The 24437-nt window shown below is 47.0% G+C and overlaps 1 protein-coding gene across 4 annotated transcripts in view; it reads right to left on the bottom strand.

The window, feature by feature from the left end:
• STON1 (stonin 1) overlaps positions 1 to 24437 on the bottom strand; it is a 47684-nt gene that overhangs the window by 17616 nt on the left and 5631 nt on the right. The window contains exons 1-2 of one of the 4 annotated variants that reach the window (XM_027620874.2): positions 23270 to 23406; positions 6681 to 6832 (exon numbers count right to left, since the gene is read on the bottom strand). The exons of 1 other annotated variant lie outside the window; for it this stretch is intronic. Coding sequence is in view for 1 of the 3 variants with exons in the window: in XM_027620873.2 (XP_027476674.1) it covers positions 23270 to 23294 (25 nt within the window). In the remaining 2 variants the exon portion in view is untranslated. Of the gene's footprint in view, positions 1 to 6680; positions 6833 to 23269; positions 23413 to 24437 lie in introns of those variants that run through there. 2 more of the 4 variants (XM_027620875.2, XM_027620873.2) reach the window with 2 other exon arrangements.

The raw sequence follows: 24437 nt of genomic DNA on the forward strand, positions 1-24437 counted from the left end.
TGTACAATAGCATCAAAAAGAATAAAATATTTAGAAATAAATTTAACACTGAAATAAATTACACTGAGAAGTAATTGCTGGAAGAAATTAAAGAAGACACAAATAAAAAGATATCCCACATTCATAGATTGGAAGACATAATATTGTTTAAAAGTCCATACTGCCCAAGACAATCTACAGATTCAGTGCAGTCCCTACCAAAGTCCCAATGACATTTTTTGTAGAAACAGAAAAAACAATCCAAAAATTCACATGGAATCTCAAAGGTCTCTGAATACCCAAAATAACCTGGAGAAAGATAAACAAAGGTGGTGGTCTCATACGGTCTGACTTTAAAACATATTACAAAGCTATGGTACTCAAAACAGTATGGTACTGGCATAAAGGCATATAGCCCAAAGGAACAGAATATTAAGCCCAGAAATAAGCTCACACACATGGCCAAATGATCCTCAACAAGGATGCCAAGATTATACAATGAGGAAAGGATAGTGTCTTCAACAAGCTGTGTTGGGAAAACTGGATATCCATATGCCAAAAAAATGACATTGGACCCTTATCTTATACCATACACAAAAATCAACTATAAATGGATTAAAGACTTAAACATAAGACCTGAAACTATAAAGCTCCTATAAGAAAACATAGGGGAAAAGCTTGATGACATTGGTCTTGGCAATGATTTCTTGGATAGGATACCAAAAGCACAAGCAACAAAAGCAAAAATAGACAAATCAGACTACATCAGACTCAAAATCTACACAGCAAAGGAAACAATACAGTGATGAGGCAACCTACAGAATGAGAGAAAATATTTGCAAACCATGTATCTGATAAGGGTTTAATATTCAAAATACATAAGGAACTCCTGCTCTATAGCAAAAAAACAAACAAATAAACCAATTTAAAAATGGGCAACGGACTTGAATAGATGTTTCTCCAAAGAAGACATACAAATGGACAACAGGTATATGAAATGATGCTCAACATCACTAATCAGCAAGGAAGTGCAAATCAAGACCACAATATCACCTTATACCTGTTAGGACGGTCATTACCAAAAAAACCCAAAAGAAAAGAAAAGCAAAAAACAAACAAACAAACAAACAAAAATAACAAGTGTTGACAAGGATGTGGAGAAATTAGAACCCTTGTGCGCTGTTGGTGGGAATGTAAAATGAAAAACAATATAGACTTTCCTCAAAAAAATTTTTAAATAGAACTACCATGTATATGATCTAGCAATCCCACTTCAGGAATTGTATCCAAAAAAATTAAAAACAGGATCTCAAAGAGATATCTGCACTCTCTTCTTCCTTTCAGCATTCTTTACAATAGCCAAAAGGTGGAAACAACCCAAATGTCCATTATCTGATGAACAGGTGAAGAAAATGTGGTATATGGACATATGGTGAATCTCATTCAGGCTTTATAAAGGAAAGACATTCTGGCACAGGCTACAACATAAATGAACCTTAAGAGCATTATGCTAAGTGAAATAAGCCAGTCACAAAAACACAAGTACTATGTGATTCCACTTACATGAGGTATCTACAGTAGTCAAATGCATATAAGCAGAAAGGAGAACGGTGGGGCTGGGTGGCGGGAAAGGCAGAGGGAAAAGAGGTGTGGCTCTTAGTGGGTATAGAGGTTTAGTCGTGCAAGTTGAAAGAGTTCTAGAAATCTGCTGTAAAATAGTGTGCATATAGTTGACAACAGTGTACTGTATACTTAAAAATTTGTTGAGGGCAAAAAAAATTGTTAAAAACTTGTTATTTTTTTACCACAATTTTAAAAAACTGCAAAAAAATTTCTAAAAATTTAAAAACCGCAACACTTTTTAGTCACTTCAGGAAGTCTTTATTTGAATGACTGTGTAGTGAGAACTTGCTAGTGTTGTAGAAAATATAGAAGATAAATTTATAATGAACTTCTTAAAACCCATTGACTGCTCCCCAAATACATAAGGCTTATTGTTTAGAAGCATTTTCAAATTCATGACCTAATTTATCAAAACAACCCTGGGAGGTGTATATCGTCATTTCTATTTCATAACTGAGATTACTTGGGTTTAGAGTCATTGCCTAAAGCTGCCCAACTGGTAAGAGAACTAGATTTTTTTTCTTAAACAGCTTTATTAAGATACAATTCACACACGTAAAATTCATCCTTTTAAAAAAAATGACAATTCAGTAGGGATTGTTTAGTGTTTAGTATATTCAGAGTTGTGCAGCCATCACATTTCCAGAATGTTCTTATCACCCCCAAAATAAACCCAAAATGTACCTATTAGCAGTCACTCCTCATTCTCCCCACCACCAACCCCAAGTCCCTGACAACTACTGATCTACTTTTTTTTTTTTTTTTTTTTAATTTGCCTGGTCTGGACATTCAGAGTTCATCCACACCATAGCATGTTTCAGTATTTCATTCCCTTTGGTAGCTGAATAACATTTCATTGTGAAGACAGCCCACATTTTGTTTATCCGTCATTTATCGGTTGATGGACATCTGGTTTATTTCTAATTTTTGGCTATTATGAATGATAAGTTTTTATATAAGTTTTTGTGTGATCATTTTTCTCAGGTACAGACCTGAGTTTGGAAAGAACCAGAATTTGAGCACAGGTCACTTCATCCTGATCTAATAATACAACATGAATTCTTCAGATGATTGTAATGACAGGAGAGGCAATGAGCTGTATGGGCCACAGCACGGAGCTGGGAGTTGGGCACCCGGGATGCTGGGTGCTGGTCTGTCACCCACTAGCTGTGCACAAAGCCCCTCCGGACATTCAGTGATGAGAGCAGAATCATCTCTGAGGTCATTTCCCACTCGAAAATACTTCTGTGGTGGCTGACATCCAATAGACATTTTTTTCAAAAGCAGAAATTATGCTACCCCTGGGATTTTTGACCAAACTCTCAAACTAACAGAGAATAAAACTCCATGATACGAAAACCCAAAACCTGCTGGAATAAAGCCCGCAAGAAAGGCGTCTTTGTCTCCCTCCCTCAGGCCTGCTCGCTTCCCCTTGTGGATAATGGGGGCTCAGCCAGTGCAATCCTTCCAGCTTGGAAAAGAGCCAGGCTCTAGCGAGGGAGCAAGTCTGGGGCTCCACTGGGGATAGGGCACGCTCAGTGTTGTCATTTACTAAATCCGCACATTCCTGAGGGCACCAAACACACAGCGCAGCAGCAGTCCAGGCCAACTGGCTCTCTCTGGAGGGCCTTTTACTGTCACTGCCCATGGGCTGGAGCTGCCACAAAGCACTTTCCCTTCGAAGCGGGGCAGAGCCGTGTTTCAGTGGGACACCACCCAGAGGCTCAGAGGCAGGAAATCAGCAGCAGGATTTCTTGACCCATCCTATCCTACCCTCTTCAGAAGGAATCCAGCCAAAATCACTCTTCATACGGGGTGAGAGATCATTGTAAATATTTCTGTTAGCTGGCTTTATCAAAAAGAAAGAAAAGACTAAGAGAAGAAATCAGCCTGCTTTAGAGGGAATCTATTCTGACCTATACCAAACATTTTGCCCTATCTGTTTTCCACCCATAGCTTCAAAATTTCAAACACTGATACTGGTTTCCTCAGAGTTTTTGCTTCTTATGGAAAAAAAGGGGAGGGCGCCTGGGTGCCTCAGATGTTAAGCGTCTGCCTTCGGCTCAGGTCATGATCCCAGGGTCCTGGGATCAAGCCCCCCCATCAGGCTCCCTGCTCTATGGGAAGCTTGCGTCTCCCTCTCCCACTCCCCCTGCTTGTGTTCCCTCTCTCACTCTGTCTCTCTCTGTCAAAAAAAAAAAAAAAAAAATCTTTTTTTTAAAAGTAATTTCCATAAACCAGATAAAGAAATCAATTTCATGACTTTTTAAATGACCCTTGAACTTTAAAAACCACACCTTGCAAAAAATCCCCTACCTTAAACGCAAAATCTATGCAGAGGGTACTCTTCCCCCCCTATGCAGGACTCTCCCATTGGAGGCACTCAACACATGTAATGTGAGTTTAATACAACCACACAGAATTCTGTATCATGCCCAAGAGGAGCTCAAACCTTTGTCCGTGTTTAAACGGCAGGACTTGGAATGAGGGGCTAAGAATGGCTCCTCGCGGTCAAGGGCAGGTGCACTTCCCGCGCTTCCCTTCTTGCTCCTCTTCTGTACCCCTCTTGCTGCCCTTCCTTATCAATCCTTTTCACACTCGTTTCATTTCTCTTGCACCTCTTCTGCCTCTTCCTTCCATATGGCCTCATCTTTCTATTTTAGTCTCAAAGCCCCCACCATCAGTTTTCCCAAAGTCAACAACTAGAATCGATTCCATCTAAGGCTTTCCCTCCCCTTCCTTCCCTCCTGACTCACCCCCTCCTTCAGCAGGGAAAGAAGGCCACATCCTTTCCAGAGCCTCGGACTGTCCAAAGTCCCCAGAGTGGAGAGGTCAGGAATGTGTCCTGCCTCAGTCATCTGCAACTTCACCCCACCTCCTTCAAGGCGCTGGAACCAAAACTATTCAAGCAGCAACGCCTACTTAGCCTCAAGATGGTTTCGGCACTGCAAATGCGGCAGGATCTCAATGTGTGTCTGTGCCTCCCCCAGGACCGTAAGTCCTACCATTAACAGAGCCCTGTCACGGGCAACATCTCATTTAAATTCATTGCAATCCAGAGTAGACCGCGGCACCCAGGCACCTTCTCCAAAGTCCAGGCTCCTTAGCGCAGAGCTGGGAATCCAGGCACCACGTCCCCAGCTGCCTTCCCCCAAAGTAGAGGTGCCTCTGGCTGGATTCCGTGGCTCCTTCCTCAGCTGTGGCTTGTATCCCACCCCACCTGCCCTAATCCTTCCAGAAGTCTGTTTTCAGTCAATCTCGATTATCCTGCTAACTCCTGGAAGACAATGTCAGACAAAACTCAGAGACGGGGCAAGACACCAAGACTGAATGAGGCGCAGGCAGAAAAGAAAACTGTATCATGGTGGAAGCTGCTGGAAATCAATCTCTGGGTTTTGAAGGTTTCTAAAGGGGTGTCTGCTTCTCCTTAAACTCTTAGACATCCTTTTGAGCTGCCCATTTTCAAAGTAGCGTCAGATAACACTGAACTCAAGAACAAATTAAAAGTAAGCACACATGCCTACTCACACGGGGAATAATGAGGATTCAGGTAGACCATGGTTTTCAACCTTTCACCTCAACCCATGTGACAGATGGCATTCAGGGCCTAGCACATTCTCTTGGAGGTACCCAGAGTTTTACAGCCCCCAAAATATTGAGGGAAGCCCTGAAATAATTATCCCCACCCTTCTCACTGTTGGATCAGCAAAGGCAGGCTGCAGGCCACAGCAAACACAAGTAAGTCTGAATTTACACACAATCCTGGGACTCCACTTCTTTCTTTCACTGAAGAAATCATCCTGGAATTCTCATAAGAGTATCATGGAGATTATGAATTTATTCTAAATTGTTTTAAAAAATAAAGCTTTCAAAAACACAACACCTTGAATGTTATTAGAATTACTGCAAAGTACTTGCAATAAGCCTTATGAAAAAGCAACACTAGTATGGAATAATTATCTCACCAAAAAGAACTGGGGATGAAAATCATCAAGTTGTTGTAGGAAAAATACATATGTTTTTTGAGAGTCAGAGTGAAGCTCTTTCAGAGAGGGATTATGTCTCATTCGTTAGGGCGTTTTTCACATTGTCTACAAATGTCTGACATCACTAGGCAGTTCAATGCATTTTTGATTGAATAATTTTAAATAGTCTTTTCAGTTTCCCATAAAGGAAATCTCTACACTGCCCTCCTCAGTTCAAAGAACCACTGCATTTCAGAGTTAGGCAGAAATTGGAGGTATTCTGCTCAATTAACCACACCAACAAACATTTATCAAATACTTGCTATGCACTCTTGGTATGCTAAGGGCTATGTGTGCATTTGATTCTCACAATCCCGTTAGGTAATAATATCATTTTGTAGAAGAGGAAAATAAGGCTCAGAGAGGTTAATCTACTTGCCTAAAGTCACCCAACCCAAAAGAGGCAGATCTGTCTGATCCCAAAGCCCATGCTCCATAATACCATCCACCACCCAAGAGGTCCCAAGAGATCCAATGACCTGCTGGTGTTGGTGTCTTAATTCTCATTTCCAAACACTTCCCACCACTCTACCTTCCACTAAGGAGAGTTCCTGGAGGCAGGAACTCTCTAAGCTGGAAAGATGCTGTTCTCACCTGAAAAGAGCCTATTTCTCCACAAAGCCCACCACACGTATCTGCCGCTTGGATATCAGGCTGTGGGAAAGACAAACTCTGAGACAGTTTTCCCCCTGATTGCTCAAGAACAACAACAGCTCAGTAGCAATTTGGGTCAATTCTGAGACTGGCTTTCATTACTCAGCCTGTCCCGGTTCCTTTCCCTTCTCAACTGCATCAACCGACCACCCCACCCCGAGCAATGAATGGTTTTTTAGCCTTGCTGCCCAACAAACACCCTCAGGTGCCACCCTCTCTTCTAGGACTAGGCCATCTTGGGATATACAGCTGAATTCCCCAAACTTCACGTAACGCCCCACATAGTCCTTCCACGCCACCGCACCCCGCTCTACTCTCAAGGGTCTATTCCTGCTGTTCTTTGCAGATTTCCTTCACTTTTCTTCAGAAACCAGTCAAAGTGTAAATATGAAGCTCTACCTTTTCCTGCAGATGATCAAATTCAAATTAGATGCATTTGGTGGTCGAGTCAGCATTCCTGTTCGTCTGCAGCTGAAGACTGTCCCCACTTATGGAGAACAACAGCCTCTCAGATGGCCCCTGGGATCTGGCTTCTCTGGAGCGGCCAGATGCTGGCAGGAGGACGAACGAGGAAAGGATGTTCAGTTCAGAAGAGTATCACAGGCACCTAGCAGTCCCCTCCTGCTATTAGCTCCACCCGACTGTCATTGTCAGGCTGACTCCTACTCAAGCCTCAGGAACACATCTGGACCCTCAGCAACGCCCCTGCTTTTGCAAAGGGCTGGATTTAGTCCTTTTATGCCTGTGCCTTTTTTGCTCCACACAACAATGCCGCACAATCTAGAGAAAGAATGTCTTCATGCCAGTATCTGTGTGGTTTCACTGGCTGTCCCCCAAGGAAGGAATTCTCTGACTCTCCCAGTACCAGACTCCTCAACTGCACCTCTGGAAACAGACGGGGGCTGCGTTTGCAAAGCCTCCCTGTGGTTCTTGTGTGGTTGGAGGTCTGCAATCTAGTTACCCTCCTTGCCACTCTGGGATGTACGTCCCGGAAACAAAGCCAAAGTCAGGGACAGCCTGACTTTGAATGCGTCTGCGAACGATTGCTACGCGAGGGTTTAAAATAGCCTCCCTACAGAATTTTTCCCTTTAAAGGGGCAACCAAACTTTTGAAACCAAAAGGAATTCTAAGACAACACAAAACCCTACGTGCAGTGAAAACCCTTGCAGCGTGCACCCTCACCTTAGGTCCCAGAAGTGCCCACTGCATGGAGAGCCTGCACTATTACCACAGATGTTCCGCAGCCCGTCCTACTTAATCACAAACATGTGTGCTATTTAGTTCAGCTATGTGACAGGAAATACCATTTGTAAAATACTAAACCACAGCTCAACCTATCCGTGCCTTCAAATATTATCTGTGCTGGTTCCAGCTCAGCACCCCCACCCTGCACCTCCCCTGTGGATTTAACCTCCACTTTTCCAGGATGAATTTGGGTCCTGGCTATTTTGTTAACCTTCTTTTAAATAATCTGCCCATTTCCTAAATTTAGAGAGTTGTATAAACAGACACCAACCCAAATGGACTCGTCCCAGGAGATGGTCTTTACATGAACAAAGAAAAGATTTGGGGCTGGGTGGGCCATGCTGATTTCATAATGTTATTCTTCTCACCACAACACGGTTATGGAGTCGGCACACCATGTTCACGTCAGTGTCATAAATGCCATGGAAATCTGCTAAGCAGAGGTCTCTGAGCCTCAGTTTCTTCATCTGTAAAATGGTGATATTTGCCTCATATATAAATTGCCACATAATGGGTACTCAGTGTATCTACTCTATTTCTCTCCCTCCTTTGTTTTCCCTTGTCTCCCCATTCTAACCTTCCTTTCTCTAGTCAGGAAGAAAGGAAAATGCTCAGACTCTGCAGTTTGCTTTAGCATCAGGTCAGCTTGCTACAAACCCTTTTTGAGAACTGGATGTCCATTCTGTCTGGCCCATGACCATGCCTCTATCTACCCTGCTCTCTCGATTTGATCTGTTCCTATCTTAGTCCCTTGTGCCTGAATCCCTGCTCAGGGGTTCTCCTTGAAGACAGCATCACCCAAAGTGGAGAGAAGTTAACAGGCATGGGGGAAAAAGACCCATGGTCAAATGTGTTTGGCAAATTCTGGTTAAACAAGGGCTTACAGGTCTCTTCACAGCATTCCTTTCCAGAGCCTATAGGATGCTAACTTTCTCATGGGCTCCAGGAGGGGGTCACAGGCAGCTCTCCTCAAAGATTCACATGGATGGTTTGCCTCAGAACATTCCAGAACATGCCCTTCTAAAATAAATGCCTGTGGCCGGGAAACACAGGTCCACCTTTAATTCTGAATACCTTGGCCTTTTCATTCTGTTGCCATTATCTCTGCTCTGACCATGAGGATTGGCTCTGGGCCCACAGCAGCTTCTCTGGCTTAGCAGAGTCTCCGCTTTGCTCTCAGGACGAGCAGTTGCCATAGGTTCTTCCCCTGGGACACCAGCAGGCCTCACAGCAGGACATACTCCCTTTGCTTACCCAGACAGGAGACCAAAGACCTTCCGGATAGGCCATGACTGGAGTGAACCCTTGCCTTTGACCTCTGCAAGCAGGTGAGGGTTTTGTTCCCCAGGTCATCCTCTGGCATTGAGGATGGCATCTGGCAGCTTCCATCACTGATTGTCAGCACTACAGCCTCCCTCCCCGAGGTCCCTGCCTCTCCTGGCCAAGGCAGGGAGCACAGCAGGGGCCTCAGACCCTCCCATGGGAATCAGGCTCTGTAATGCTGCAGGACGCTCAGAGCACACTCAGCCTGGGACCATGGAGCCACAGCCCCTATCTCCCCAACCCTACAAAGCCCCGTTCATCTTCCCCTCACAGGGTTCTGGGACCCTCCTCAGTCTCCCACTACGGAGGGTCAGGGAGGGCACTGTGTGGGGCTATGGGGCTGCGCTCAGCCTCTCATCGGCCCCTTTACTGAGTGACACCAAACTCTTTGGCTATTCTCTTGGGAAAGAGTGAGCACCCAACACATTCCACAGCCAAGTCTTGTGCAAGGTGTGAAGGAGGGAAAACTACCTCAATCAGAGTCTTCCTGGTGCTGGACACAGGGCTGGGACTCATGGTCTCAACCAGCCATCTGCCCGGCCCAACTGTCCGCTCTCTGTCCCGAGGACCTGCAGATGGCAAGATGGGGACCTGCTGAGCCAGTTAAGAGAAGCTCCTCCTTCACGGGATCCTATCCTTCAGTCACAGCAAAGGTTCAACCCACAAAGGCGACGAGCACAGAGGTCTAGCGCCCAAGTCACTGGCCTCTCATCTCGCTTCCTCTGCTTATTAGCCCTGAGGCATGTTACTTAACACCCTCAACGTCCTCATCTATAAAGTGAAAATGAGTAACACCTCCTTCCTAAGGTCCAAATAAGTTAATGCTAAATTAGTAAGTAAAATGCTACTTCATAGGCACTCAAAAAATGGTGGCACGGTGCTTACAAGTGGGGGTTCTTGAGTTAGAACTGACCATTGCGAGCAGCCCCCGGCTGAGCAACAGGCCACGCCAGGCCTGCAGAGGACACCAGCGAGGGCCCCGGGGTTCCTGTCTAGCCCGGAATGGTCTCCCATTCTCCCACAAGAGAAAACCAAGGTGCTGAACCGAGCTGTGAAATAAAAAGCACTGCGTAAGCAAGTCGGCACCGCACCTGGAGATGTCGGAAGTAATCAGGGAAAAGACTGCTCAAAAACGATGCAGTCCTTCTCTACATGGGGCTGACCACTGTAAGGTGAAAACCTGGGACCATGCTCGTCACCCACACCCAAGACCCCGCATGGCTCTGTCCCGGTGGGTCCCCACGGGCACGACTTAACTCCCCAGGGGACAGTTGGCGGTGTTTGCAGACACGCTCAGTTGTCATGCCCAGGGGTAGGGGGTACTCCTGGCACCTAGTGGGTAGGGGGCGGGGATGCTGCTAAACATCTTACCATGCACAGCAGAGCCCCCACAATGAAAAATTATCTGGCCCCAAATATCAATAGCACCAAGGTTGAGAAACCCTACTCTTTGTTGAGAAGGTCAGTGAGCTGAGAATGCCACACAAGGCGTCCCACCCTTCTGCGCGTGTCTACTTTGTAGACAATAAATTGGAAGCTTAAGCTGGGCAATGTGCCTGAGGTGGCACAACCAGAAAAAGGTGCTGTCAGAATCAAACCCTGTTTGAGTCCCAAATTTCATGCTCTTTCCACTACACCACACGGACTACCAGGGCAGGAATCACGATAGGAGAGCAGTCTTCTTGACAGGACTTGGACACCAACGTGACCTAGAAAACACAGGAAAAGGGGGAGTCTGGCACTTAGAAACGTGAAGCCACAGGAGAAGCAGGAAAAAGTCAGGTGTGAGGTGCATCCAAGTGGAAATATCGAGCAAGGAGCTAGAAACACAAGACAGTACTTGGAGAGGAAACCAGGGGCTACACATGAAGAGTTGGGCGTCTTCCTAGGCTAGGTGAGAGCCAAAGGCAAGAGAGAACAGGAGAGGCCACATGGCATCCAAAGCTGAGGACTGGTCACTTTCTAGGAGGCGGAAAAGAAAGGGAAAAAGTGAGACACATCCAAGAGGCCAAGGTAAAACCAGGAGGTACAAGGACCCCCAAGGCAGGAAAGAATGTCCTCCTGGGGCCTTGAAGAGAGCAGAGGGCAGGGACAGCTGAGATGAGAGACCACTGGGTTTAGTGACCAGGTCGGCGGTGACAGAGTAGGAGCAATTTTAGCAGTGGGTGGGGGTGAGGCCAGGCTGCCTGTGTGGAAGCAAAGGGAACACAGATGCTCAGGCCCACAGGCTGAGGCTGGGCTCAGCGGTCCGTGTCTTGGCCACCTCAACCCCCAGCCCCCAGTTTCTAGGATTTTGCAGCTCTGGACCAGCATTGTCTCCCAGGGGGACTGGTTCCTGGCAGCCCTAGTAACAGCCCCCCTCTTTGAAATCTATCTGCATTGTGGTCTCAGGAGCACTAAAGGGTCCCAGGACTTCCCACTCTCCAAAAAATCCAGCCCGCCCCCGGCCAGGGGAAGGAGGCAGACAAGCGAGCCTTCGTGCAGGCGAGGGCCGGCAAACAAGGCCTGCTTTCAGGGCTGCCCTCTGGTATTTATATTCCCGTGGACCCTCCAGTGGGAAGAGCAAGGCGCTCAAGAGTCAGAAATGAGAAAGGGCATTATCTCCTCAGGGGCCCCCAGGGCTGGGCAGGGGTGCGGGGTACAGAGCACTGTGGTGACTGGAGGGTGGCTCCTGGATTTTGATTCTGCATTCTCAGAGGGAACCATAAAAAAGATGTGGGATAAAGTAGGCTGAAGGGGCCCCGGCTCAGATCACGCACCTTAAACATGCAAATCTCCTCCTTCCCCTCCTCTCCTGCAGGCCCAGGGGCCCTCCTGAAGATAAGCAGAAAGCCCTGGAAGTTTAAAGAACTCTAAAGAGGATCTCTCTCTGACTTAAATATTTAAGCGGGGGGGGGGGGGGGGGGGGGGGGGGGGGGGAATCAATAGCCACCAGCAATGAAAACTGGTCAAGTAATGTATCTTAATTACCATGTAATTACTTCTAGTGTTTTCAGAAGAAGCGATAGCTAAATGGCCCAGGAAGGATATTTAATACTTTAGAATATGATTCCCTCCCACACCAGGCGACTCCAGATTGGAAGGGTCTGACAAGTTAAGGGCCATCACCTGCTGGGAGAGACCCAGGACCCTGATCCTTGGCTGCTGGGCTCTGGTACAAATTTGTGGACCCCAGCCCCCTGCGCATTCACTCAGCAAATACAGTGTCTTCTAAGGGCTAGGTCCTGGGTGAAACACCAGGCAACAGAAACCAGTAAGACCTGATTTCGTGTGGTGGGGAAAGAAGGGTTTGGAAGTTAGAGAGATGGTGTGTGACTCTCAGCCCCGCTACTGACCAGCTGTACGGCGAGGGCAGGTGATGTGAATTCCCTGAGCTTTGGTTTCTTCGGATGTGAATAAAAGGGTAATGATAGTTAACTTTTAGTGTTCGTTATGGCCAACATGTGCCCTCCCCCAAATTCGGCCCTAACCCCCATACTTCAGAATGTGACTGTCGTTAGAAGGAGGACCTCGTGCAAATGAGGCTGTTAGGGTTGGCCCTGAGCCAGCCTGGCCACTGTCCTTGCAAGAAGTCAGGACACAGAGCGACACCAGAGAAAAGGCCACGAAAGGACACGGCCAAGGAGAGAGGCCTCAGAAGCAACCAAACCTGCCAACACCTTGCTCTTGGATTTCCAGCCTCCAGACCTGTGAGAAACACACTTCTGTTGCTTAAGCCCCAGAGGCCGTGGTTTCCTGTCATGGCAGCCAGAGCAAACTGAGCCAGGCCTCTTGTGACACTAAATAAAGTCACACCTGTAGGATGGCAGGTGTATGAAGAGAGGCCGTTATCACTAGATTCCTGCCCCTAAGGTGCTTAGAACCTGTTGGGAAAGACCAGAGGAAACAACAAATGAAAGACAAAATGTGCTCACCCCCCCCGAGCTAGAGCGCACTGGGGCTTTGGGAGAGTATGCCCTTGGCTCCCTGGGGAGGGGACATCTGCTAGGGCAGAAACACGGGGCAGCAGAGGAGGCAACCGGGACCATCCCCGCTGCCCATGTTTCCGGGCATTCGAGTCACACGCCAGTTAACACCAGCTAAGGGAGAGCCTCCCGCCCGGCCTCATGCACCCCACTGAGCAGACACAAAACCCAGTTAGGCACAGGCTGATCGTTGCTATGGCAGGTCTCCCCTCTGGCTGTCCAAACTGGACCGTAAGCCAGAGAAGGACGTCAGAGGTGATCTGGGCATGTGCAAGCCTCAGACCAAATGCATTTTCGTTTATCCGTGGCCTGTCCTGGGCTGTTGCTGACCATCAAGCTTGCCTGGAAAAGTCCACATCACTGCGAATACACAGGCAGGAACTTACAGAGAACCAAAGCATGTTTGCTCAATCCTCGCCACTCCCGGGAATTCCACGAATGTACATGTATATACATATGTAACAACCCAAGCAATTCTTTTTTTTTTTAAGATTTTATTTATTTATTTGAGAGAGAGCACGACCAAGGGGGAGGGGCAGAGGCAGAGGGAGAAGCAGACTCCCCAGGGAGCAGGGAGCCCGATGCGGGGCTCGATCCCAGGACCCTGGGATCACGACCTGAGCCAAAGGCAGACACTTAACTGACTGAGCCACCCAGGCACCCTGGAGCAATTCTAAGATTTAAAAAATCACTTATGAAAGTCCTATTTATAAAACAAGTACAGAAGATCAACATTTACTTGGGCTCTTAGTCTCAAATGCAGACATCACACACAAAAATAATATTTGTGTCTCTTGGTCTGCAGGGAATGTGTGCAAAATATTTGTGAACTTCATTGCATTTCAAAGGCCACTAAATGCTTTAACAAAGAATTTTGCACTTACAGCAAAGTCTAATTAGAAACATGTAAGTAGGTGTGAATGAATAGATTTGTCCACTGCCATTCTCAACGATGGGCATTAAATTGTATTTAAACTTACAGATCATGGGGTGCCTAGCTGGCTCAGTGAGAAGAACATGAGACTCTTGATCTCAGGGTCGTAAGTTCAAGCACTATGTTGGGTACAGACATTACTTAATAAATAAATAAACTTAAAAAAAAAAACTTACTATCTCTACATATCAGCCTGGGTGCTTGAGCCTGTAGCAGAATGGCCTCCTTCATCTCAACTGAGTCTCCATTAAAATGAGTAACTCCCAGGGTCCTCATAGAGCACCCAGGTGCCTCTGCATATCGCTGCCCACTGAGGTTCCTGAGAGGTCCAGCCCAGCACAAGGGGCTCACCCAGCTCCAAGATGCGGGCAGGCCTCCACTGGACACCCGCAGGGCCTCTCTCACCATACCTGTCTCTCCACCAGCCCCTCCTACTACTGCTCACAGCAAGAAACGTCCCGCTGGGTGAGGTCCCTACAGCTGTTTGCCCAGCCTGGAAGCCGGGAGGTTTCGTGCCTGTTCCGCCTCATTCCAGCTCCGTAGGTTAGAACAAGTCACTGCTAGCAAGTGGTTTCCAAAAGTCCTAACCAGTTAGGAAGATTCAAACTCTAACAATCTATGAAAATGAATTCTCCTACAAAAGAGGTCTGCAGAGAAGTATGTGCCTCCCTGGAGACCCTTTCCTATCCAAACTCTTTAGGACTCCTGCAACCATGCTTCAGGATAGAAGTTTTCCAAAGATGGCCACAGTAATACCTCCCATCTCATGCTCTTCTGGAATGCCATGGAGCAAGGAAGCTCCATTCCCCGTTCCCCTGGGTGGGCCTGTCACTGCTCAGACCAATACAGCATGGTAGAAGGAACACTGTGACAATCCTAGCCATAGGCCCGACCCAGAGGCTGCCTTTCCTGCTTTGTGGGAGCCCTGAGCCACTGCATACAAAGCCCACGCTAGTTGGGGGAGCCACACTGAGATGCCATCTTGGACATCCTGCCACTGGAGCTTTCAGTGATTCCAGCCTCAGTCACCATCTGACTACAACCATATGAGAAACTCGAAGCAAGAACCACCCCACTGAGCCCAGTCAACCCACAAAACCAGGAGAGATAATATGAAATTGTGATTCTAAGCCTCTATACTTTTTTGTGTGGTAAAATGTACATTCTCATAAAAGCTACCCTTTTAACTGCTTTAAAGAGCGCAGTTCTGTGGTATTAAGTACAATCAACCACATGGTTGTGCAACCATCATGACCATCCATCTCCAGAACTTTCCATCTTCCCAGATTGAGACTCTGTCCCCATTAAACACGAACTGTGCAAGCCCCACCCCAGCCCCTGGCATCCACCATTCTCCTTTCTGTCTCTGTGAATCTGACTATTCTAAGGACCTCATACAATGGGAATCCTACAGTATTTGTCCTACTTGTGAATGGTTTATGTCACATCACATAATGTCTTCAAGGTTCATCCATGTTGAAACATATGCCAGGATTTCCTTCCTCTTTAAGGCTGAAAAACACTCCACTCTGCATACCCGTCTGTGTATCCATTCATCCGTCAATGGACGTACGTGGGGCAGTGGGCAATGCCGCCGCGGCTCAGCAGAGCAAGGCTCCGAAGGCAGACATCAAGAGCTGGGAAGCCCGGCACAAACACACAGCACCAGGGCACTAACCTCCAGAGTGGGTGACCAGCCAGGAATCCAGGCTGGAGTTCCCAGTAGCACTCATCACAGCAGGCTGGGTGTCTCCTGGGGTCTCCCTTCTAGGCTGGGCGTGACCCCCGGACAGGGGCTGGCAGGATCTTACTCATGCCAGGGCGCCCTGCCCTGGCACAGGCTGATAAGCCCAATAAACATTTGGCAAATGAGTGAAAAATGTCCCTGACGCTGAAGCCATGTTCTGGGCCACATCCGAGTTTCTTATGGGCTCCCTGTAGGGAAAGAACTGGGCCAGGGAAAGCGCAGGAAGGCTGCTTCTGGCTGGAAAGGGAAGGGGGAGGTAGCAGCAGCGGGACAATCTGACAGGGAAAAACCCACAGCCAGGCCCAGGCTTTCCGGGAAGTACAGGATCTCCATCGAAGCCCCACCCTGACCCAGCCGCTGCTGAGCGGGACTTCCACCTGGGGCGGGGAGGGCCTTTGGGAAGGGCGTACTGGGTATCAGGCTGAGCCAATAGGACGAGGTATCTCAGGGATCAGCCCGGCTCAGCTTGTGGGGCTCAGTTCCCAGGGCACAGGGCAGTAGAGCCTCGTGTGTCCATTATAGGAGCGGGCGGGGTTGGAGGGGCTCCGGCCTGTGCCCTAACGGGCTGTGGGGGACTGAGGGGGGAGCTGAGTTACAGATTTGAGCCCTGGGGGCTTTAGGACAGCGACCATCCTTCACTACAGGAGAAGCCAGGCTGGCTGAACCATGACCCTTGCCCTCTCACCCTTAATCACTCTGCCAAGGAAACCCAATGCTCTCTTCCGGCTGGACTGCTCCGCTGGGCCACAGGTCAGGATGCCACAGAGCACAGACATTAATTCCAAATCTAAGAGGACTTGTTTCTGGTTGACTTAAAGAGTGAATAACCACCATACCAATGCCCACCTGGGATTGAAACAAAAAGGGCTCACATTATGGTTCGACTCTGCATTTAGCTTTACCAGCCTTTAAAGATAGAGCAAAACCCCGAGTATTAATTACAAAGGTGTTTTTCTCTATTTCTCTTCAAAGTCTACACCTTGAAAGTTAGAAACTGCTTACCATGGGGAAAGCAGCTATAAGCACCAATAAAAGAGTTCAAGAAACATGGATTTTGAACTTGGCTCAGCTTCTAAGTAATTGTGGGGCTTTAAGCAAACTAATTACCCTCTTTGGGTCTCAGTTTCATAATGATAAATGAAGGAAAATACTTTGTACTCCCATGGTTTCGTTATATGCTTAACAAGAATAACTATATGTGAGATGATATAGATAGAGATAGACAGACAGATAGACATAGACACACATATATAGGAAGTCCTCATAAGAAAAACTAAACTATAAATAGGTTAGAGATTTTCTTATGTTCAGTAGGTGCTTGCTGGTACCTGCTGAATAAATGGCCAAATACCCCCAAGATTATAACAAGACTCACACTTGGTGAGAGCAGTACCTCTCCACATGGCAGAATCCCCACTGGTGTATCTACCAGATCTTAGAAAGCAATCTGTTCTCTGCAGCCCACCTCACCCAAATCTTAACAACCAACTGTCCCAGCCTACACGCTTCCTTCCCATTGGGCCTTATATTCCAGTCTACTGGAGCCAGCCTGATTTCCAGGATCAGAGTCTGCCCCACTGCCCCTACCCCAGCCCCGTGGCCCAGCTCCCACCTCCAATCATGGCCTGGGGCTGCTTCTTGGGCCACCTGCCAAGCCCAGAACCCTAGGCCTGCACCTTAGGTCTCCACTGCCTTTGATACCAGAGCAAAACAACTCATTCCCTTTTCCTGGTTTCCATGGAACATGGCCACAGGGAAAATTTGTGTACCAGAAGCCAGTGTCTGCCCAGGGCCTCCTCCCCCAACCTCACGCCTGGACTCCACCCAAGACCCTCCCCTGCAAAATGAGGCTCACATGAGCTCTTCCACCTCAAAGGGCTTTGGGGAGCATCATAAAAGGTGAAGGACCCAGAAGCTTCTTTGAAAAATATGAAGCACCCTGTAAATTCTTTTGCTCTTTTTATTCTTGTTCGTTTATTTCAGTGTGGTCTCCAGAGTCTCTAGAGGCCTGGGATTGTTCCCCGGGTAAACTCTTTTGGTACAATGACCACACACAGAGCAAAGTTTGATGTTCTTTGGGACTCCAGTGCCATGAGCAAATGCAGCATGAGCTCCAGGCGGGGAAGGGGGGGGCTGGGCCGGAAGTCAGGAAACCAGGTTCCCGCCTCTCTGGCCCTGCCAGGAAATTAAGCACATTACTTAACCTTGCTGGGCATTTTTCTTCATATGCACAATGGAACTGACAAGCCATCCACATTCCTATTCACCAGGATGCCAAGAAGGCAAAGAATTTGAAAAGAAAAACTCTACTCAAGTTGAAATGTTGTAGTATTCAGCAGGCATGGGGCACTGAGAGAGGAGAGATGCAAAAAACACGTGAAGGGGAACCAGGAACAAGGAAGAGCTGCATTTGGGGTGAAACGGGAGGCACTTGAGAAGGCCCCGATGGAATGCCATGGAAGTTTCCAGTACAGAAAGTATCCCCCAAGCCTGAGAGTCCATGTCTGGATGAGAAGATCTGCCGCAGAGACGTATGAAGTCCAAGGCCAGCAGAGTAAAGTGGACGGAAGGAAATGAAGTCCATCTACCACTTGCGGTGGTGGCAGGAGACCTACCAGAAGCTGAGGCTCACTGCTGTTTGCTTTCACAGGCTCAGCTCAGAGTGAGGAGAGAGATGAGGAATTAATAGGCCCACTACCCTCAAAAATTGTGTAATGTCCCCAGAGAGATGCCGGCCAGGCCACATCCCGGCACACGACGTCCAATCCAGAGTGCTCTGCTTTAAGGGGGACATTCAAAGACTGCAGAGTTCCCAAAGGGTGGTCACCACGACAGTGGGGTGTGCTGAGACCACATCCCAGAAGGATGGAATATGAAATCTGAAAGTGTGTCCCCAAACAAGATTTGGGGAGGACATGCGAAGCTAAGGCTCTCTCAGAATCAGAAAAATACTGTGAACATCATCTGATCCAACCTTCACCAGTGAGGAAATCTCTAATACAACATCTCTGCTGAGGAATCATTCAGCTGCTCCGTGAACTCTTTCAGTAATGGAGACCACAACACTTTGTAAGTGAATTCATCTCACTATCATTTGGACAGAATTAAACTCTTCTCCTTCCTATTAAACCCAAACTAACCTCCTCCGGGCCTCCATCTATGCAATGCGGGGACACAGGCTTTTCACCTACCCATCCTCAGCCAACTGGAGACAGCTGGTCCTGATGACTTCTTGGGCAGTTGGCCCAAGAAGTCTTCCCACAGACTTGCCCAGGAGGGGGACGCATTTTCAACACACCCCCGAAAGCATATTCTCGAGCCCCCTTCAAGGCTTTGTTCCTGGTAATCTCTGGCCAGCTTTGACCTCAGACTGCTGCCCCTGCCTTGCTCAGAGCATCTCATCCTGGCCATGACCCCCTAGCTGTGTTTGCTTTCCAACTAGGTCTTGGCCTCCTCCTACCTCTTGAGGCAAACTCTGGTCCAAGAGGGTCCCGGCTCTGCGGCTCTGCCCACTGCTAAGGGCTTGTCACAAACATACTCCACAATGAGACCAAAAAACGAGAGTCCCAAATTCATGCCACTTCATAGAAAGCAGCTAGTTGTTTGACTTTAGGCCTGCTAAAAACTGAATCTAGAATGTTCGATAGGCATTAAATATATGTTCTAACACCTCATTTGACAGATGAGGAATCAGAGGGCCAAAGGGGTAAAAGGATTCACTCAGGTAACACAGCCAGGAAGAGAAGCTCTAATCTTTGATTGTTCAGTCCCACACTCCTTCCACTGCAATCAAGAGGAAGTGAAGTTATCTTGTGGCTCTCTTCTCTTCATTCACTCACCAGTGATAGCTGAGCATCCTTAACATCGTGCTCCACCCTGGTACAAGTGAATACAGTCACAGTCCCTTACCCCAGCACATTCTCTGTCTAGCACAGACAATATCCACATGTTTTGTTAATGCAGGGTACCACGGGAAGCCACGGCCAGATGCTCGGTTAAGATCAGGGAGAGTGATGGTAGTTAGTCCACGTAGTGGTATGAGTATGTCCACGTGGTGAGGGAATGAAGCCGCCAGTCCTGGTAGCTTGAAAAGGCCTCGGGAAGAGCAGGCTGATAAGTTGAATCCTGAAGGCTGATACCAACTGATCAGGCGGAGCAGACCGGAGAGAGGTGAGTGTGTGCACAAAGACAGGGCAGCAGAAGAGAGCCTGATTCTGCAGGTGGACAGCCCGGCTAGAGGCAGGACTTACGTGGGCACTGCCGGGAAAGAGGCCGATGGGTGAGAAAGCTACGGAAGCCCTGCTGTATCATGCCAACGGAGCTGATTTTATCCTAAAGGCAATGCGATTCGGTGAAAGACTTTAGAGAAGGGAAACAGCATTAGATCAGAATTTTTGAAAGAAAGCTCTGACCGTGGAGGACGGACTGCAAGGTGGGGAGGTCAGAGGCAGGGAACCAGATAGGTGGCAATAGTGGGAATGCAGAAAAACCAGGGTTGAACGTGAGGGCTCCTGCCTGCACACACTTGGTTTTAAAGTCTGAAATATGAGAGAAGACAAGAGATTGCCTTTCATGTACATCTCTCATAGCACGGGGGCTGGTTGCCCAAAGCTTTGCAGAACGACATCATCATCACCACCACCCACCATGGCCACGGAAAAGCGATGTGAGCTGTAGCTCCGTGACCAGTCGTGATGTGCAGGAGCCTCAAACAGAGCAGCCGCTCAGTAAGTGGTGGTTGCTTGCATGACCAACATCCATCAGGTCCCGGGATCAAGTCCCGCATGGGGCTCTCTGCTTGGTGGGGAACCTGCTTCTCCCTCTCCCTCTGCAGATAAATAAAATCTTTTTTTTTTTTTTAAAGACTTTTATTTATTTATTGAGAGAGAGAGAGAATGGTAGAGAGAGAGCATGAGAGGGAAGAAGGTCAGAGGGAGAAGCAGACTCCCCGCTGAGCAGGGAGCCCGATGCGGGACTCGATCCTGGGACTCCAGGATCGTGACCTGAGCCGAAGGCAGTCGCTTAACCAACTGAGCCACCCAGGCGCCCAGATAAATAAAATCTTAAAACACACACACACACACAAACACAAAAACCAGTTCTTCACAAGAACGGAAGTTAAAGAGCTCAGCCAACTTGGAAGCCCATAAAGGCGCCCACACCTGTCACAGGCGGTGAGCTTCTACGGGTCTCCTGTCTCTGGAGGCAGAGAACAGTGAGGTCGCCCCGGCCGCGCTCTCTCCTGAGACTCGGGGAAGGCGCCCCCTCTGGCCAGACGGGCAACACGCAGGCCACCATGGGTGCGGGGGACAGCAGGGTGCCCGCCCCGCGGCAGGGTGCCCGTCCCGCGGCGGGCTGAAGCCCACGTGTGCCTGAGGATGGGCATGTGTGAGCAGTTAGGCAGAACATCTGGCAGGAGAGGGGGATGAATGTGTGGGTGGGAAGCAGGCAGGTCGTGACAAGCAGGGGGCTGTTTAAACCCGGGTAAACCCCATCACGCGTGCTACAGAGCCACTATCGCTGGGAGTTTAGAGTCAAAGAAGAATGATAAAGAGGATGAGACTAGAAGCCTAAAATAACAAGTTCTTTCCTTATGGGAGAAAAACGCCTATCTAGGCAAGTCTGAGCCTTCTTGGAACTGAAGGATTCTGACATTATCGCCCAGTTCCCGGGACCAACTGATCAATTTTTTTTTTCCCCTCAAGATAATTTTCTGAAAATCAGGAGCACCTGGGTAGTAGCCACTGTGCTACTTAGAATGACCCAGACCAGGCACCTTCCACTGAAGCCCCGCCCAGCAGCCACCAGGGGAATGTTCACAAAATTTACCAGGTTCTGCTTCAAGCCACAAACAAGCAACAGGCCTGGAGCTGCCCCAGGGGAGGGTCTCAGTTGTAAAGATGTGAGACTGAAACATTTCTCTAGGTGGTATTAACGCGAAACTGAGGCCAACAAAAGCAAGGTTTGTAGCAAGTTACCATCTTCTAGCGCCTCCACTTTGGCCCTGATATGAGTTACCCTGAGCTAGGGAAAAAACACTCTCCTAGGGATACACAGAGGCCAGTCTGACAGTCCTGAGTTTCTGGGCTACGGCTGTTTTAAATTAGATGCTCAATGTTGCTTCCATGAAACTCTTGGTTTAGCTCTGCTATGGAAAAGTTATTTTTGTGTTCCAGGTATTTATATGGAGGCACATCCCCATAATTCAAATTATGTTTTGTTTTCATGATGCTCTTTTCCTGTACTTAAGAACAGTCAATGCTTATCATTATTATGCCTGATAAGACACTTGCAGGAAAGCTCTGGGCCAAGTACAGATTCCATAGGGCCCAGATAAATGACATTATAAAATAGGCAGATTTTAGGTCTTGTGAAATGCTAAAGGGATACCTTCCGTTCTTCTGCCCACTATGGCTGCCTCTTCTTTGTCAATTCCCCAACCCTAACAACTCTTTAATTGCTCAGGAACTTCATGATCCCTCCTGCGAATACCTAGTCCCAGAAGTTGTTTTGTTATTCACTTCTTACAGACTCTCTCTGGGGTCTTTGCATTTGAAGTGTTTTCTTCAATAAGGAAATAAAGAGTTTTCATCTTCAGAAGGACAGGAACACCAAGTAATAAATCAAAGAGAGAGACTTGTGGTTAAGAGGGGCATGGTTCATAAGGAATAACATGGTGATTCAATAGTAAGGTCCATCAACAGACTGGGAGGGCAACTAAGAGCTGTTGATACAGAAGCAAAATCAAAATGGTGATTCAAAGTATTAAGGAAATTTATCCAAGAGAAATCTACACTGATTACCAAGAAAACATAAGTTATTAGGAGGTATATCCATGGCCTCTCCCCAGAAGTCTTTCTGATTATTCTGAAGCACAATCCTGATTTGAAAGAAACAGAGCAGCAGGGGTGATGACAGGAGACCACCACCTGTGAGCCTCAACAAATGTCCAGCACTTGGTTCCTATCATTTCCTATTATCTCACTTAATTTTCAGAACAACTTTTTAAGGCAGGTCCTGTTATCACTGTTTTATAGAGAAGGAAACTTAGCCTCAGAGATGTTACGTAACTTGCCTAAGGCCACTGCTATGGTCTTTTAAAGTTTGTGTCCCCTCCCAAAATTCAAATGTTGAAATCCTGACCCCCAAGGTGATGGGATTAGGAGATGGGGCCTTTGGGAGGTAACTGGGTCATGAAGGTGGAGTTCTCTTGAATGGGATCAGTGCCCTTAGAAGAGGCTGCGGACAGCTCCCTCACCCCTCCTACCGTGTGAGCACACAGTAAGAAGGTGGCTGTCTGCAACCCAGAAGAGGGTTTCACCAGAACCATGCTGGCCCCCTCACCTTGGCCTGCTAATCTCCAGAACCATGAGAAATCGACTTTTGTTGTTTGCAAGCCACCCCGTCTGTGGAACTTTGTTATAGCAGCCCAAACACACTAAGATAGCCACACATCTAGTTAGTGGCAAAGCTTAAACTCAAACCCAGATCTGCCTGACTCCAAAGTCCTTTTATTTTCCCATTATCACATAGGGCTGATGTGAGGACCAGAGGAGAATGCCAAGGACGTTTGCTGATTTAGTTTCTTTAAATGAATAGGTTTTGTTGGGAGGGTATGGGAAAGGTAGGCTTATATAAATTTCCTTAAATATTTCCTATAAACAGGCTCTGCTGATACCAAACAACATTCCCAGAGATGCTGCCAGCCACATATAAAGAGTCAATCATTCAGTATAAATCTGTCTGCACTGTTAGAGATACAGGTAAACTCACATGCCCAGCAGAGGGAGAACATCATCTCCACGACCAAAGGGAACAGGAACCTCTCCACAAAGTCTTTTCTTTCAACACGGATGTGAGTTAGGATACTGGTTGGTCAGCTACCAATGTTACTATTGAACATTGTACTGGAGGGTCTACCCAATGCAATAAGACAAGAAAAAGATCATTAGGAGTCATAAGGAATGAAAAGAAAAAGACAAATTAGTATCATTTTGTGATTGTCTACCTAGAAAACTCAATAATATCTAGAAATAGACTCTGAGAACTAATAAGTCAGCTGGGATGCTAGATACAAGACCAAAATCCCAAAATCAGAAATGTTTCTGTGAGCCAGCAAAAAGCCAATAATAATAAAAAAAGATATCATCTAAAATATCAACAAAACCTATAGGAAATAAATGCAGCAAAAGTTGTATAAGACATTAGTAGGGAAAAATCACCAGTCACCATCCACCTGAATAAAAGGAGAAGATGGGAAGACATAATATTGTAAAGGTATCAGTTCCCTGGAATATAATGTGACTGCAACTGCAATAAAAAAAAAAATCCCAACACGATTTTGTCTTTGTGTGCAACTAGACAAACTAACTTTTATATGAACTAGTAAAATCCAAGGAAACCAAGAAATTATGAAAAAAATATAAAAGTAATTGTCAGACCTAGCAATTAGTGTGTGCTTCCTTATATGGCAGGCACTATTCTAACATTTTGTACACATTATCTCTTCCCAATTATCCTCGAAGTGGGTACTATTATCTACTTTATAGACAAGGAGACTAAGAGAAATTTTTATAGACAAGGATACGATTATCTATTTTATACACAAGGAGACTTGCCCAAGGTTACTTGGTACCTGTAGGAGTAGCACCAGATGCAAGAAGACAATGGTGTAATATCTTCAAGTACTCAGGGGAAATCACTGTGAGTCTAAAAAATTCTACACTCAAACTCTCCTTTGTAAGAGCAAAATAAAGACATTTTCAGGAATATCAATACTTTCAAGTTTACCAAAGCCCTTTTATGAAAGAACTTCCAAATTCACACAAAGAAAAATGAAGAAAAATGAACTCAGAAGGAAGAAGTGGGGTGTCCTAAGTAGCAGTCTCCAAACTGCACTGAATAAATAAAACAATGTACAGGCATACCTCATTTTATTGTA

The sequence above is a fragment of the Zalophus californianus genome, chromosome 8, assembly GCF_009762305.2.
Source record: "Zalophus californianus isolate mZalCal1 chromosome 8, mZalCal1.pri.v2, whole genome shotgun sequence".
Taxonomy (NCBI): Eukaryota; Metazoa; Chordata; class Mammalia; order Carnivora; family Otariidae; genus Zalophus; species Zalophus californianus.